A 16666-nucleotide genomic window follows, 5' to 3' on the forward strand; every position below is an offset into this window, starting at 1 on the left:
CAGAAAAATCGGAGGCGGAGGGTTGGGGTGGTTCCCTTGTCAGTTCATTCTGCTAATGTCTGAAAAAGTCGAAATTTCGAAAAAATTTTATTCCACTTCAACTTCTTGTATGTTAGCCGGAAGATATCGTATCTTTAAAAAAACTAATTATATCACAAAGTAGAATGCAAAAGCTTCAAAATGAACGAAGGAACGTTGTTTTGAGTCTTTTCTTCATTTAGTTATAGGTATTTTTGTGAAGAATAGCCAATTTTCTAAATTGAAGTTTATTTCCGTAATGATCCATCGTACAGAAAAATAATACTTAGAGAATATATTCCATTTTTAGAGGATAATTACATAATAAAATCTAAAGTTCATGAAAAGAAATTTATTTTTCTACTATTCTAGCCAGCTCTGTCTAAATCATGAAAAATCGTACAGAATTATTATGTATACATTGAATGCGTATTTGATAAGAGTAGAATTAAATAATAATATATGACTGAAAATGTAATCTTCAAATATCAAAATCTTCCATTTGTGTTATAATTCTTAGGACATGTGTAAAGAATACAATATATGTTTAATACTTTGACCGCTGCGTGTGACTTTGCTCATTTTATTTAGAAATTCAAATAAGTATTACCCACACATGTTTGAAATTACCTACATTTTCAAAACAAAATAGACATCTCGTACAGTACTTGGGATGCTATCTTTAAGATGGCTCGAAAATCAGAACTTCCTGAAACAACACGATCAGCTATCCTTGCATTACAAAAAAGTGAATTTTCGTACCGAAAAATTGCCGAAACATTTAATATTAATAGAGCTAATGTAATATTAGTAGACCCGGTACAAGAAAGGATATGGCATAAAAGATCGTAAGTGCGTAGGTCGGCCTCGTAAAACAACTTCACAACAAGATAAGCATATTATTCTAAGATGTAAACGAAATCGTTTTAAAACTATGCGAGATATACATAGTGAGATTATTGAAGCTGATAATATACAAACTGTGTCAGCTACTACAATTAAACGCCGTCTTCGTGATGCCGGCTTGAATGCGCGGGTGACTACTAAAAAACCTTTTTTGAGGAAAGCTAATAAGGAAAAAAGATTGGTATGGGCAAAAAAATATAAGAATTGGACACCGGAAGATTGGAAGACAATTTTTTTCACTAAAGAGTCAAAATTCGAATTATTTTCTTGAGTGAAAATTGTATAATTCCAACTGTTAAGCATTGAGTAGATTCTATAATGGATTGGAGCTATTTTGCGGGAACGTCAGTTGGCGACCTTATTAAACTAGATGGTATAATAGATAAAAGTGTGTATCATAAAATTTTACAATACCATGCGATTCCATCGGATAATCGTCTTATTGGTGCAAATTTTGTAATGCAATAAGACAATGATCCGAAGCATAGATCGAAATTTTGTATGAATTATTTAAGGTCAATAGAAAAACAAAAAAGCCTTTACGGAATGAAATTGAGCTATGGGAATCATTAAAAGAAGAATGGAGCCACATTGGAGATGTGACGGGACCCTGGCTAGAATAGCCGGCACTTTCTGGCTCTCTCTCTCTCTCTCTCTTTCGCAGCTCGCTCCTTCGCTGTTGCCTTGACGAGCGTGGTGGGAATTACGAACCGATACCGATACTCGCAACGCTTTATTTCAGGGCCAATATCTGTGCCGGGCATCGTCATTGGGAGCCAATTAAGAGCGAGAGCGGCTGCGGCAAAATGAAGAGAGAAAGATTGACGCGTCACGCTTAGCGAGTAAGCGAGTGCGAGCGGCTGCAGCAAAAAGAAGAGAGAGAGATTGACGCGTCGCGCGTAGCCAGTAAGCCAGCGCGAGTGACCCGCGGCGATCCCCTCGCGAGAACAAAGCCGTCGGCGTTGCTCGAGCCGACGCGCGAACGGTTAGGGAGAGAGTTCAAGCCGAGATCTTGAGCGAGAAAGATCGAATTGTGACGGCCGAGCCTGCTCACGCTATAAACCCGAATAGCTAAGCAGAGATAAAGAAGCAAAACGACGCTGAGCAGATCGCCGCCAGGAGAGAAATTCCAGCGATGCCCAAGGCGTAGTGAAATTTACCTGGACCTGCCACCAACCTGCCTGCAGCACCAGCAGCATTTCCTACCAGCAACCTTCGCCAAGTCAGGTCGTCTCTCTCTCTCTATTCGTGAGTACGCGATGCGTCGGCGAGGTGCTCGCGATCATCCGCGAGCATAGCGAAATCGATGAACAAGGCGAGTCCCTACTTTGAAATCCTCTCAATTATTGTATGTAAATGATATATCAAAGGGAATGATTTTTTACTCTATTTTGTTTTTTGCTGATGGTACTGCTATAATCGAAAATAATAAAAACTAAGATAATAAAATTAAAAAGAGGAACGAATACTTGAATAAAGTTGCAAATTGACTTGCTTCAAGTAAACTGTTAATTAATATTGATAAATCTGTTTATATAACTATTCATAACTATAATAGTAGTGTTGCAAAATATATTGAAATCAAAATACTGATTAGAATAATAGAAATATCAGAAATCGGAATAATCAGATGTGACTGTAAACGTCTTATTAGCGCTAACGGCCCAACCATGCGGCTGCCTGCGAGGGCAGCACCTACCGGTTAGGGAAAATGTGATGAGGGAATTTGGCACGCGACGGGACGGAACGCGCGCGTATGAAAATGAACCAGTCGAGGATTAGCTATTGATATCGTCTGATAGAGTGGAAGATTAGGACCCGCGCACTTAGCTGCTGTTAAGAAGGACCAGAGTTTTTCCCGAGTTTTTCCGGAGTGCAGAGACAAAAAGATTAGGAACTGTGCCTGACCCAGACCAGAACGAGTGCGTGCTAGTGTGCGTGAGTGAGCAGTTTCACCATCGAGGGCGAAACTGAAAACGCGAGATACCTCGCAGCAAAGACTGACTTTTCCGCAACTAGGGTGCGAGCGTTTTTACTTTCGTGCTACCGTACAACTGCTAACAAGGTAAGCTGGCCAGCTTAATTTCGCGATCGCTACGTAGTTGACGATAACTAATCTCTCGTACATCATAAGAAGCATGCATGTAATAACTCGGCGAACAAAGAGCGGCGAGTGATCCGACACTGCATGTTGTTGTCGCGCGCGTGTCTTGTAAACATAGTGTAGAATTAAGAGGTAATAAACGATCTCGCTCGTGATATTGATCGTAATTCTGATGTAGTTATTTCTCACTGGTAAATAATTGGTTGACTGACACCCGTTCCCTCCTGCTCTCCGATTTTCGAATTTGAACGTGTAGATAATCCAGCACGCTATTCGATACAATCGCGCGCATAAATTAAATAAACGGATAGCTACCCCGCTACACAGAAAAATTTAAAACTATTAAGTACTCGTACGTAGGAATAATTTTAAATAAAGCTATAATATCAACAATGTAGTGAGCAAAAAAAACACCATATATTTATTTTTTATAAGTTTGTGAAAACTACGAGTACTAAAGTATTATTAACCATATATTATATATTATATTATATATTATATATTATATATATTACAGCTTGTTTAATTATGAAATACGTAATAGCTTAGAGCAATACAAGTATATAGCCTTAAATCCACTTCAACAACTACAAAAGATTTACTGAGAATTTGAAGTACATACTTACTCAGAATTGACTGGGGCTTTATTTTTGAATCTCTTTTTTATCACTATGATAAATTAAAAAGAAAATATAAACTTAAATAGCATAATAGAAAAAAAAATGCAATTAAAATCTGCTGAAGCGGTCACTTTAATTTTTTTTTTTAATTTAAAACAAATTTTCTTGTATGCCTATAAGAATAATTAATTTATTGAAAAGAGACGGCGATACATTTTTCATTTCTTTCATGTTATTGATTCTCTCCGGAAAAACAATAATCTTTTAAAACAGATTATTTTTCAGTTATAGATTATTTTTGAGGTTCTCAAATATATGATCTGTTTTTTATTAATTTTTTTGGATAAATTCACCAGATGGGACGTTTAATTTTTGTACTCTCCATCTTAAGTATGAACTTATAAAAAGTGACGTCAATTTGAAAAGTAGCAATTGACAGTTAATATCTCTCTGCTATATTCCTAGTAAGTATACATTTGAGAAGGTGCGAACATTCGAATTCGATGATTCTATGGACGAGTTTGACTTTCCTCATTTTTTTCGTCTGTACTTCTTAAGTCATAAAGCTCCGTGCTTTGGATTGATATAGTGAAATTCGTATATCATTATTGATAATCATAGACCAGTGAAATCTTTCACTTCAAAAATACATTTTTAATAATAAAACTAGATTCATTTAAGTTACTAAATCTCATAATAGCTCAAAATTCATTATTTTCTAGTAATTAAAATTGAGGAAGTGGTTTGAGATTGAAATTTAGAGGCTAATATTATGAGTACTCTTTAGAGCATAAAAATATGTTAAAAATAAAGCTGTTTCGGACGAGTTAAGCATGTAATTTTTTAGCATTATAGCAGAAAATATACAGCGGAGATGCAACTTTACAATTATAATGCGAAAAAATCTATCTCGAAAACATTGACTGTTATAGTTATTTTTATTTCAAATCTTATTATGTTATAAACTTTCCTACATATACTGCCGTCAGATGACTTTTTCCCGTCCCAGATCAAAATTAGCAAAATTTCAAAGTTTTATACCTCGGCTCTAAAATAATGCTACAGCAACCGATGGGATATGATTTCAAAGATATTTTTAGAGTTTTCGAATCATATGAAACGCATATATGATTTTCCTTTATTTATGGGTTCTGTGACATCATAAATAAAATCAATTTTTTCCATTTTTTCTCTCAAACTTTAAAGCGATGTACTTTTGCGGGAAGTTATCGGACAGGAAAACTAGATATGTTATTCAAAAGCTCGTTTAAAAAGCTACAAAATTCATGTGTGAGAACATTTTTTAAACTTGTTGTTTATGATCTACATTTTTACAAAAAACTATCCTCTTTATAATATTCGTTCTATCTCTAAAAGCTGTGATTATAAAACAAATCTTTAATAAACAAAATGTTGCATTTTTCAAAGAATAATTGACAATTAACTTGAGATTTAAAAAACCAACATTTTTTAAGAAAACTTGTAACATTTCGTTAAAAATAATGTTCGTTTTTTATATTTCAAGTTAATAGGCAGTTAGTCCTTGAAAAATGCAACGATTTTTTTATGAAAGTATTTTTTTATAATCACAACTTTCAGAAATACAATGAATATTATAAAAAGGTCAGTTTTTTCTAAAACGATATGTAGCTCATAAAAACCAAGTTTAAAAAATTTTCTCACACATGGATTTTGTAGCTTTTCAAATTAGCTTTGGAATGACATATCTAGTTTTCTTGTCCGATAACTTCCCGCAAAAGTACATCGCTTTAAAGTTTGAGAGAAAAAATGGAAATCACATAACCCATAAATAAAGAAAAATCATATATATATATATATTCCATATAGGAGAGGATAGATTTCACTCGAGGGGAGTGTGGACGTGTTTTGGATGTGAGCGCGAGTTTTGGTGATAAAGTCAAAGAGGAAAAGAGTTTGAGGAGAGAAATAGAGGTGAAAAGAGCGTGGAGGTGGAGGAGGAGTGGAGAAGAGAGAGAGAGAGAGGCCTGGAGAAGAGCAGGAAAAAGCAGAGAGAAAGGAATAAAGAAAAAAATAAAAGTTGAGGTTAAGAGAGAAAATCAGAAAGCGGGAAAGGCAGGCAGAGAAGAGAGGCGGTAAGAAGTAAAGGCAGAGACAGAAAAGGTAAGACAGGGAATAAAGGTGGGATCACGGGTAGTTATAGAGAGTCGAATTAAGTCGTACGGGATAGGATGGAAAGATTTGTGACAACAGAAAAATTAAGAGATAAAGGTGGAAGGTTGGATAAGAAAGGCCTAGAGTAGGAAAAGAAGAAAAGAGTAAAGGTAGTGAGGGGGAGAGAAAGCGGGGAGGGGCTGAGGGAGAATAATAGAGGAGAAATGAGAGAGGCAAAGAGATGCAAGAGTGAGAGCGAGGGAAGCGAGATGGATGGGGAGGGGGGAGAAGGATTGGACAACACGTTAAGATAAGTGGGAAAAAGTAGTGATGCAGAAGAAATAATGGAAAAGATACGGACAGTCATAAGGGAATTAAGAGAGGTATGGGAGGAGGAAAGGAAAGAATGGACAGAAATGTTTAAAGAAATAATGGGAAAAATGGGAAGAATGGAGGCAGAGGGGAAAAGAAGAGAAGAAAGGTGGGAGAAGGAAATAGGAAAAGTTAGGAAAGAACAAGAGAGAGAGAGAGAAGAAAGAAAGAAAGAGACGAAAGAAGAAAGGGAAAAAGCAGAACGTAGAGAAAAGAAACTGCAGGAAAAATGGGGAGAGAGGATGGACCAGTTGGAAGAGGAGTGCGTGAAACTAAAAGAAAGCATAGAAGGAAGAAACAAGAAGCAAAGAGGAACAGAAGTAGGCAATAAGGAAAAATTAGAGCATATGAGAGAAAAAATGGATAGAGAAAGTAGGATAAACAATATAATAGTAACAGACTTAGAGGGTGAGTTAAGATGGGAAAAGAAGGGAAAGGCAGAGGTCTGGTTAAGGGAGGTACTAGAAATGAAAGGAGAGATAGTGAATCTGAGAAGAATAGGAGGAACAGCGGAGAGAGATGATCGGAGAGAAAGAAGAAAAAACATGTGACAAATTAGATGCGCGTCATGGGAACAAAAAGAAGGAATTATGAAGAAGAAAAAGAATCTGGCACAGAAAAAGATATATATAGATCAGGACTGGACGTGGAAGCAGAGAAGGATAAGAGAGGAAGTAAGAAGGAAAGCGAAAGAAATAAAAAGTAAAGGTAAAGAGGTATAGATGTGGCATAACAGGGTGAAGTCAGAGGAAGAAGAATGGTGGTGGAGCGAGAGAGAGGGAAAAATGGTAGGAAAGGGGGTGGAAGTGTTTCGAAAACAATAGAGATAAAAGAGAGAGAGAGGAGAGAAGGGAGAGAGAGGGGAGAAAGGCAGTAAAAATACTATTCTGGAACGTGGTGGGGGTGAGGAGCATGGAGAAAGACGACTAGGAATATGTTAGGGAATTCGACATAATAGGGCTAACGGAAACCTGGGTGAAGAGACAAGGGGCAAGAACTGGTGTGGAGAAACAACTGAAAGGGTACAGCATAGAGTGGAGGGACTCAAGAAGAGAAGGAAGAAGGGGGAGAGAAATAGGGGGAGGAATAATGGCGTTAAGAGAGAGGAAAGGGATGAATAAGGTAGAATGGAAGAAAGAAAGGACAAGTGAGGTAATAGTAGGAGAAATAAAGATCGGAGGGAGGGAATACATGATAGCATCGGTGTATATGCAACATGAGAAGAAGGAAAACTATGAATACCTAAGTGAAGAGATAGAGGAGAATAGAGGAAAAACAATAATTATAGGAGGAGACTTCAACGCAAGAACAGGAAACGAAGGAAGGGAATGGGAGACAGAAGAAAACCTAGAAGAAGTTAAGGCCAAGGATAAAGTGTTAAACGCAGAGGGAGAAGAAATGATAAAATGGCTAGGAGAAATGGGCTTAGTGATAACGAATGGGAGAAAAGAAGGAGATGAAGAGGGAGAAATAACATATCTAGGAGCGAGAGGAATGTCAACGATAGACTATATAGTAGGTAACGAGGAAGGTGATGAGGCGATAAAAAAGGTTCAAATAAAGGAGACGGTAAAGTCGGACCACTTACCAATAGAGGTGGAACTGAGAGACAAAATAGCGGAAGAAAGAAAAGAAGAGGAAGAAGGAATGATAGACGACTGGAGTGAAGAAGGTATAAGGGAGTATCAGAGATGGATAGACGCAATAGAGGGAACAGATAAATGGAAAGATATAAAAAATAGAGTGAAGAACGCAGTTGTAAAAAAGAAGATAAGGAAAAAAAAGGATCAAAAAAAAGCTGGCCGAGAAAAGAATGTAAGGCAAAAAGGGATAGGGTGATGGCAGAGTTAAATAAGGTAAGAAAAGGGGAAGGAGACAGAGGCAAATACCTAGAAGCAAAGAGAGAATACAGAGAGGAAATAAGAAAAGCAAAAGAAGATGAAGGGAAAACAGTGGCAGAAGAAATAAGAACAGATTAGACGAGAAGAAAATTCTGGGATAAAGTGAATGGCAATAGTTAGAAAAGAATTGGATTAGACGAAAATATAGGAAAAGAAGAATGGATAAAGCATTTCAAGGAACAATTGGGAGAAAAAGAACAAGAAGAAATTAAAGGGGAAGAAACCGAAGACAGCGAAGGAGAGGAAGGTGAAGAAATTAAAGAAATAGAAGTAAAAGAGGTAATAAGAAAAATGAAAAAGAAAAAGGCGACAGGAGAAGATGGTATAGCAAATGAAGCGTGGGTGGAAAGCACGGAAGGCTTGATAAAAGATATGACAAAATGCTTAAATGGAATATGGTACGGAGAAGGATATCCGGAAGAATGGAGGAAGGGAATAATAGTACCAATATATAAGAAAGGGAGGAAAGAAGAAGTAGGAAACTATAGAGGAATAACGCTGATGGATACGGGATACAAAATATATGCGGAAATACTGAGAAAAAAGCTGGAAAGAGAACTAGAAGCTAAGGAAACGCTAAGTGATACGCAGATGGGATTTAGGAAGAAAAGAGGAACAATGGACGCGATATTTATATTAAAAACAATAATAGGAAAGGAAATAAGGGAAAAAGGAGGAAAACTGTTCGTATTCTTTGCAGACATGAAGGCCGCTTTTGATAAAATAAAGAGGAAGAAAATATGGGAAAACAATGAAAGACAATGGGATAAATAGAAAAATTAGGAAAAAAATAGAAGAAATATACAAGAAAACAGGGAGTAAGGTAAAAGTTGGAGGAGAAATAATTGGGGAGTTTGAGACTTACAAAGGCGTACGGCAAGGGTACCCTTTGAGCACCACGCTATTTAATCTTGCCTTCGCCGACCTGGAAGTGAAGATCAAGCAGGTGCAGGAAGGAGGGTTAGTGATAGGAAGGAAGAAAATATGGACATTAGGATACGCAGATGATATAGTGATGATGGCAAAGAGTGAAAGTGAAATGAAAGCAATGCTGAAAAAATTAAAAAGAAACTGGAAGAAAGGGGGTTAGAGTTAAATGTAGGAATATCAAAGATGATGAAATGCAGCAGAGGAGGAGGAAGGGGGAAGGAAGAAGAATTCGAATGGGAAGATGAGAAGATAGAGATGGTAAAAGAGTACAACTACTTAGGATATGTGATAAGCAGAAATAACGGAAATAAAAAGCAGATAAAGAAGGTAGAAGGGAAAATAAATATGGGACTCGGAAAGTTATGGGGGCTAGGAGAAAAGCTATTTAGAGAAAACTGGGAGCTAAGGATGAACCTGTTCGATGCTCTGGCGAAAAGCGTGATTATGTATGGAGCAGAAATCTGGGGATGGAAGAGATATGAGGAAATAGAGAGACTACAACTAAAATACATAAAGTGGGTATTAGGATTAGATAGAAACACGCCAAGTTACCTAATACGATGGGAAACAGGAAGACAAGAAATGCAAAAAACAGCATTAGAAAGAGCAATGAAGTATGAAAACAAAATAAGAGAAGAAAGAGATGGCTTAATAAGAAAAGAAGCATGGAGAGAATTAAAAAAAAGGGAAAGAAATGAAAAAGATAAAAAGGGTAAGAAGGAGGAGAGAGAGGAAAGGCTGGAAAAAAGTAAAATATACAGAGAGAGAGAAGAGGGAGATGAAATGAGGGAAGAGTTGTGGGAACAAATAAGAGATGAGCTGAAGAAAAAAGATGAAAAAGAATTAGAAGAAAAGCTAGAAAAATCAAGGTACATAAACGAGTGGAAAGAGCTGAAAGAAGAAATGAAAAGGTATAGGTTAAAGGAAATTCAAGGAGAGGGAAGAATAAAAGGCCTGCAAATAAGGGAAAGGTTTAGGTTAGGTAATGAAACGAGAGGAAGCAGGTATTGGGAAAAGAAGAAAATAAGCGATGCAGAATGTGTATGAAAGAGGAAGAAAACTGGAAGCACATGGTAGAAAAATGTGAAAAAAGCAGAAAGGAAGGGGAAGAATGGGAAAAAATAATAATAGGAAGCAAAGAAAAGATAGCGTGGATGATGGAGATAAAATGGAAAAGAAGAAGAAAGGAAGGGGAAGAATGGGAAAAAATAATAATAGGAAGCAAAGAAAAGATAGCGTGGATGATGGAGATAAAATGGAAAAGAAGAAGAAACGAAGAGAAGAAAGAAAAAGAAAAGCAAGAAGACGAAGCTACAAAACCCTAAGGAGAGACGGAAATAGAAGACAGAGAAGCAAGACTCGCAGACACATCTACACACACATACATACACACACATACACACAAAACACAAACATACGCGCAAACATAAACATACACATGCACACACACATACAAGACACAAGTAACAGCAACTACACAAGCGAGAGGAAGCAGGTATTGGAGGATGGAGCAAAATGGAAAAGAAGAAGAATCGAAGAAGAGAAAGAAAAGGGCAAACTAGAAGGCAAATCATAAGATACTAAGAAAAAATAAGTGAGGTTGAGGAAAGGAAAGGCAGAGGGAGCAATAAGAAACAAGAAAAAGGTGTCAAAGCCTTAACAAGAAGAAAGATAGATGAAATGATTAGCAAGAAGGAGAGCAAAAGCAAAGGAAAGGCAAAGGTGAAAAGGCAAAAGAAAGTAATAAAGGAAAAGCTGAAAAGAAAACAGAAGAGCGGAAAAGGCAGATCTTGGAGAGAGAAAGAGGAAGAGAAGATTAATTAGAAGAAAAATGAGAAGAAAAGAGGAACAGGCAGGCGCAGAAGACAGGGACACAAGAGTTGCAGACACACCTTCAAAGGCACATATTTACACAACACATACACACACACAGGCACGCGCGCACTCACACACACACAAAACACATACATAATCAACTACACAAACTGGATACGAGACACAAATAGAAATATAAGAAATGTAAACCAAATGTAACATATAAGTTGTAAATAAATAAACTAAACTATATATATTCCATATGGTTCGAAATCTCTACAAAAACTTTTAAAATCATGTCCCGTCGGTTGCTGTGGCATATTTTAGAGTCGAGATATAATACTTTGAACTTTTGCTAATTTTGGTCTAGGATGAGCAAAAGTTGTCCGACGGCAGTGTATGTATATATTTAAAATCAAATCACACCATTCGAATAAAATCCTCGTTAAAATATTAGTTATTATTATTCTGTAAATATTAATTTACAGAAATTATCAATTGTATTTTTCAGGCCAGTGATCGACGAGTCTTTAACAGATATTAATACAATGCACTTTGACAGTGCAGAAATCGGACCATCAGTGAAGCCATCATTGATTACTGAAGAAAAATATGTGGTCACTTCTCAAACTGAAAAAATGAAGCTTAAAAATATTGATTATATTCATTTAGAAAGTGATCAAAAGCTAGAGTCTCATGATATAAAAGTTTCTATTGATATGCCAGTTATAGAAAGATTACTACCCATAGGAAAAAATTCACGCTGTACTGGTATGTATTAAGATGAATCATAAAACAACAGATCGCACTCAATTACTGTAGCCTAATTCGTTATTATTTTATTTTTACATTTGGTTCATCAAATTTGTCGGTTATATCTTCGCAATTAAATATGAACAGATGGTGATATTGGTATGAAACGTTTCAATGTGTATGCTAGTGGTTGGTTAAAGCTTAATTATATATAGTGAGGTAAATTTGTTAGAGGGATAGAATGAATTGATTAGTATAAGGCTACAGTATCTTGTATACGAGTATTGGTTGAATTATGCGTTGTTTTTATTTGAGAATGGTCACATTGAAGATGGCTGTTATGTAGCAAACTCTAACTACTTTCTGGAGTATGTTACATAACTTTCGGACAGGACGTTGAATAAATCCTGCACGAACACCAGTAAAATTGCGGATTTTGGACTGGCGTAATGCGGAGTTTTAAATACGAACTTTTTGGTGCAATTTAGCTAGTGGCTTTCCTGGTTAGCTTAGAGTGTGGTGACTAGCGGAATAGGTTTGTGTTTACTGAGAACTTAAGGCCTATGTCCCAGGCAACCAAAAATTCATTGTTCGAGCGGACTATCCCTCTTCCGAATCTTCAAAAGAAGATTCAATTCCAACAAGTCACTAGCTAACATCGACTGCTCACCGCTAGCACCGGCAGCTTCGTCTACCCGTCAAAGTACCATAATATTGTACCATAGATATTGTGCCATAGATAAGCTATGGTGGTTCTCAAACACTTGAGGAGCTCCTGATAACGCAATCCATGTTTTAGAACCACCACAAGGTTTTCGTGAAAACGGATGCAGTTATTTGCAAAAAAAATTTATTATTGTTAGTCAAGACGCCTCTATCCTAAAAATGCAATAAAAAAGACGAAAATTTATTTATTATTATAAATAAACAACAATGCTGTTTCCGCACTGAATCAGCTAGTGCTTTAGGCTGTATCAGCTATCTCACATACCTTTGAGAGGAATCTCGTCCCTATTTATAAAATAAGTGTAAAAATTTATTTTATAAATAAATTATATATATATAAAGAATATGCCGAGATAGGACGTTGAATCGAATTTCATTAATACACTAGTTATCAATTATTATTATTAATGTATATTTATTTAAGATTAAAAAAAATTTTTATTAAAGAAATCGAGTGAAGGATTTAAGTGATAAGAGCCCCAGTCACGCTCCCTACCCGTGAATTTAACCAATAACCAATCCCTCCGATCCTTCCAAAATAATTTTTTTTATATCTAGCAATTTTATATCTTCTTAGCCAGCATTTTTGGGGAAAGGTATAGTATCGGACGAATATTTTTCAGAATACATTTTTGAAATATCTTTATCTTCCTCTTGTTTTCTTCTTCCTCCTTCGTCTTTATCGTTGAGTTTTGTCCATTACTCTGATTTTGGACTATTTTATTCGTTGATTAACTGCCAGTTCATACACACATAATCAAAATACAACTATATCATCAACTTGGCGTTGTGAAGTGCACACTGAGGGTTACATTGTGATTTCTAACCAATCAGAAGGTTCTCTCATTATTACAATCATGAAAATAATATGCATGACTTTGGGTATTAACAATATTATTGGAAAATTTTTCATTCTTCGGAATTTATTATTTTGCAATGCATAACTAGAAGATATTTACATTAAATAAAAATTAAATAAATTTAATTAAATCTTAAGTCCTTTAAGATGAAACCAAGAATTTTCGATTTATTCATTTTTCAAATCGAACACGGTTAAGTAGCTTCATATGACTAATCACATGAAGTGAGAGGAAGAGGGAAAGAGAATCGAGATAATACTAGAGGTAGGATAGAGAAAGGGATGAGTGACGGAGGGAGTGGAAAGAAGAGGGTGGGAAAAGGAAAGGGGGAAGGGACAGGTCGATATTTTCATACTTGAATTCCTTTCGAAGTCGACAGTGTCACACTCAAGTTAACATGTTTCAAATAGATACTTTCATAGTGACTACTTCGTTAGAGAATTTAAAAAAATTACTATCCAACTTTTTAAAGTTTTGCTCTTGAATTAACCCTCTGAAGTTCATGAATATAAATCTTTGAATATTATTCCGGACCAATAATTTCCCGCTTTTTCCAAATCCGGTATCAGAAATAGGGATTTCCATTAAAAAAGTAAGGTTAACCTTGAAATTACTTTGAGGGTGGGGTGGGGGTCATTGTGACCCCATACATATTACATGATTTGATCATAGAATTTAACACAGAATCCGAATCCAAGATAAAAAGTAAGGGTTTTTTATTTAAAAAACATGCACCTTGACCCATCATGATCAAGGTCATATTTAAGGTCACCAAAATATGGGTCCCTTGGTATTGAGCAACTTTTGTCTGAACTATTTTTCTATACTATGCATAAAACTTGAGATAGGTCCATAGATTAAAATAACTCACCTTATATATATATTTATTGTTTTTGTTTGACGATTGGCAGCATACCCATGCTATCAAACGTACCAAACGGTGTGATTTGCCCGAGCCCGCTCAATCCAGACCGGGCATTAGGAAATATTTGTGTATATGGGTAAGTACTTAACTTTTTGGTTTTCTGCTTTTGTGAGTAATTTCTTTATTTTTTTATTTTTCACAGTGGAAGCATTCTGAATCGCCAAGACCAAAAAAAGCACGTCAAAGTCGGAGCAGTGTTAAGTCAATGTTGATTATTTTTTTCGATTGTGAAGGTGTTGTACATCATGAATATGCACCAACCGGTCAGACAATCAATAAAGAATACTACGTTCAAATTTTGAAACGTTTGCGTGATGCAGTAAGTAGAAAACGGCCGCAATTTTGGGAAAGTGGTGACTGGCTTCTCCATCACGATAATGCGCCAGCGCATTCATCCAATCTTGTGCAGCAGTTTTTGAGCAAACACAATATCACATTGCTTCGACAACCTCCATACAGTCCCAACATAGTCTCTTGTGACTTTTGGCTGTTTCCAAAACTAAAAAAACCACTCAAAAAACACCGATTCGATGACAAAACAACGGTTGAAAACAATGCGACGAATGTACTTAAGTCTATCCCTAAAAGTGAGTTCCAGGACTGTTTTGAAAAGTGGAAACGTCGATGGAACCGTGTTATTCAATCAAGTCGAGATTACTTTGAAGGATGCCAGCCACCAGATGATAAAAAATAACGCTAGCACGAAAATATAAATGTAGGCCCGATACTTTCCGGACAGACCTCGTACATTTTATAACGTGCGCTACTTCTCCAGCTATTTTAACCATATAGTTTGGTTGTTTCATAATGTTGGAAGCGAATTCATCTGATGAAAGTAATGCAATGGATAAGGAGTTTTGGATTATTTTTTTTCGATTTCGCATTTTTCTATTACTATGTTAATGTATAAATTATTTGTTTGATTTTTTAAAATCCTTTCAACAAACACGAATTTGGAGTTTATATAAGTAAATAGATCAAGATTTACTGCCTTTTTCCTTTCTAATAATATCATTGTCATAGAAATATTTGTTTCGTTTGCTTTATGTTTACGCAATACGTAATTTTGTATGTTTGGTTCTAATGAATTCTCGGTTAGACTGTACTATTGTGTTTTTTGTTGATAATGCGAATGTTACCTCATTAGAGTGTACTACGTAAGCTATTTCACGATAATCACTCCTGGAATACTTAGTTGCCATATCTTGAAATAGGATGTCGTATGTATTTATGAAGCATTCTCCCTTTGGTAAAGTTTTCCAAAAGATATGCGCTGCCTGCAAAGTCTATACCTTTAGTCGTTGTGGCGTTTGTTATTAAATTGGCTATGATGTGTATTATTGTAATTGAGTATGCCTGTGTCGTGAATATTCTTACAATGTTCGTGACTTGTGTCTTCAATTTATTGTTGTTCTGCGTTTGGTACTGGAATGAGATAACCGAAGTATCCACAGTCGAAGATCGTGCGGTGAATTTCAATTTTTCATTCAATAGTTTATATTTCTCGGAAGTCCGCTATTTGAATTAGTTCTATGGCTACTGCTGAACGATTCACTTGAGTATTGTAAAAATCGCATTTTCCAGAGTCAAAAAGTGAAATTGTTGTGATATTTTGTGTGGTGGTTCCACAGTCATACCCAATTTGCATTGCTTAGTTTGAGAAGTGAAATGGTAAAAATTATGATGGTGATCATGTTTATTTTTCTAAAACAGAAAAAATGAGTTAGTTTTTCTTTTTATGAATAAATAGTTTGTTCGCATGATCATGTTTATTTTCCTAAAACAGAAAAAATGTGTTAATTTTTTTTTTACGAATAAATAGTTTGTTCGTGTGGTTTTCCTTGTTTGTTTATTGTAATATTGTTTTTATTTGCTACGTTTAGTACTTCATATGGTTCTAAATTTTGATTTTTTTCTCATTTTCCTGGTTTTCGTTCTTTTATTAACCAAATCGACTATTTTTAAATTATGCGGGTTTATAAATTGAACGTAATATATATTTGATTTTTCTTTTGCGAGTATAATATTATCATGTGCTATGTCAGAAATCTCTTTCATGTTTTTTATTAAGTTAGCAATATAGTTATTGAATGTAGATAATTGCTCATAGGCCTTAATAGGTTCACTTGAGGGTAATCTCGTAGGGTAAGCAAAAACTAGTTCATGTGGCGCGAATTTATGTGCACTGTGTACACTCGTGTTATAATGGAATTGTGCTCATTCTAATAGATCATTCCATTCTATTTTCTTTAAAGTGAAATAGCCTAGCCGGGTAAACATGTCAAAATTGCCCTTGAGGATATCTGGATTCGGACTAGAGGGATCTTTTTGTTATCAAAAGTTATGACCTCAGTCAAAACTTCAGATCCCTAACCCAACATGCGGCAATATGGGACGCTGTTTTGTCCAAAATGATTTTTCGTCGATATCTTGGTCAATTTTTGATCTACAAAAAAATCTTTTTTTTTCACAATGTGTAGTTTTCTAAGCCCTCCAAAGCTGTTCAGTTGAAAAAATGTTTGGCGCGAAATTCAAATTTTGGCGGACATTTTAAAATTTGAATTTGCCGTCATTTTTTTCATTCATAGGTGTAACAAACAAAA

At 35.7% G+C, this 16666-nt stretch overlaps 1 protein-coding gene across 1 annotated transcript in view; it reads left to right on the forward strand.

Annotated features, from left to right (window-relative positions):
• The window catches only part of LOC131667616 (protein unc-79 homolog), a gene marked incomplete at its 3' end in the record, with an annotated part of 3688809 nt that overhangs the window by 2906541 nt on the left and 765602 nt on the right, over positions 1–16666 (forward strand). The window contains exon 29 of the mRNA XM_058941149.1: positions 11311–11570. Coding sequence (XP_058797132.1) covers positions 11311–11570 — 260 coding nt within the window. The remainder of the gene's footprint in view (positions 1–11310; positions 11571–16666) is intronic.

The sequence above is a fragment of the Phymastichus coffea genome, unplaced genomic scaffold (genome assembly GCF_024137745.1).
Source record: "Phymastichus coffea isolate CEN01 unplaced genomic scaffold, Cenicafe_Pcof_1.1 PCOF00005, whole genome shotgun sequence".
Classification (NCBI taxonomy): domain Eukaryota; kingdom Metazoa; phylum Arthropoda; class Insecta; order Hymenoptera; family Eulophidae; genus Phymastichus; species Phymastichus coffea.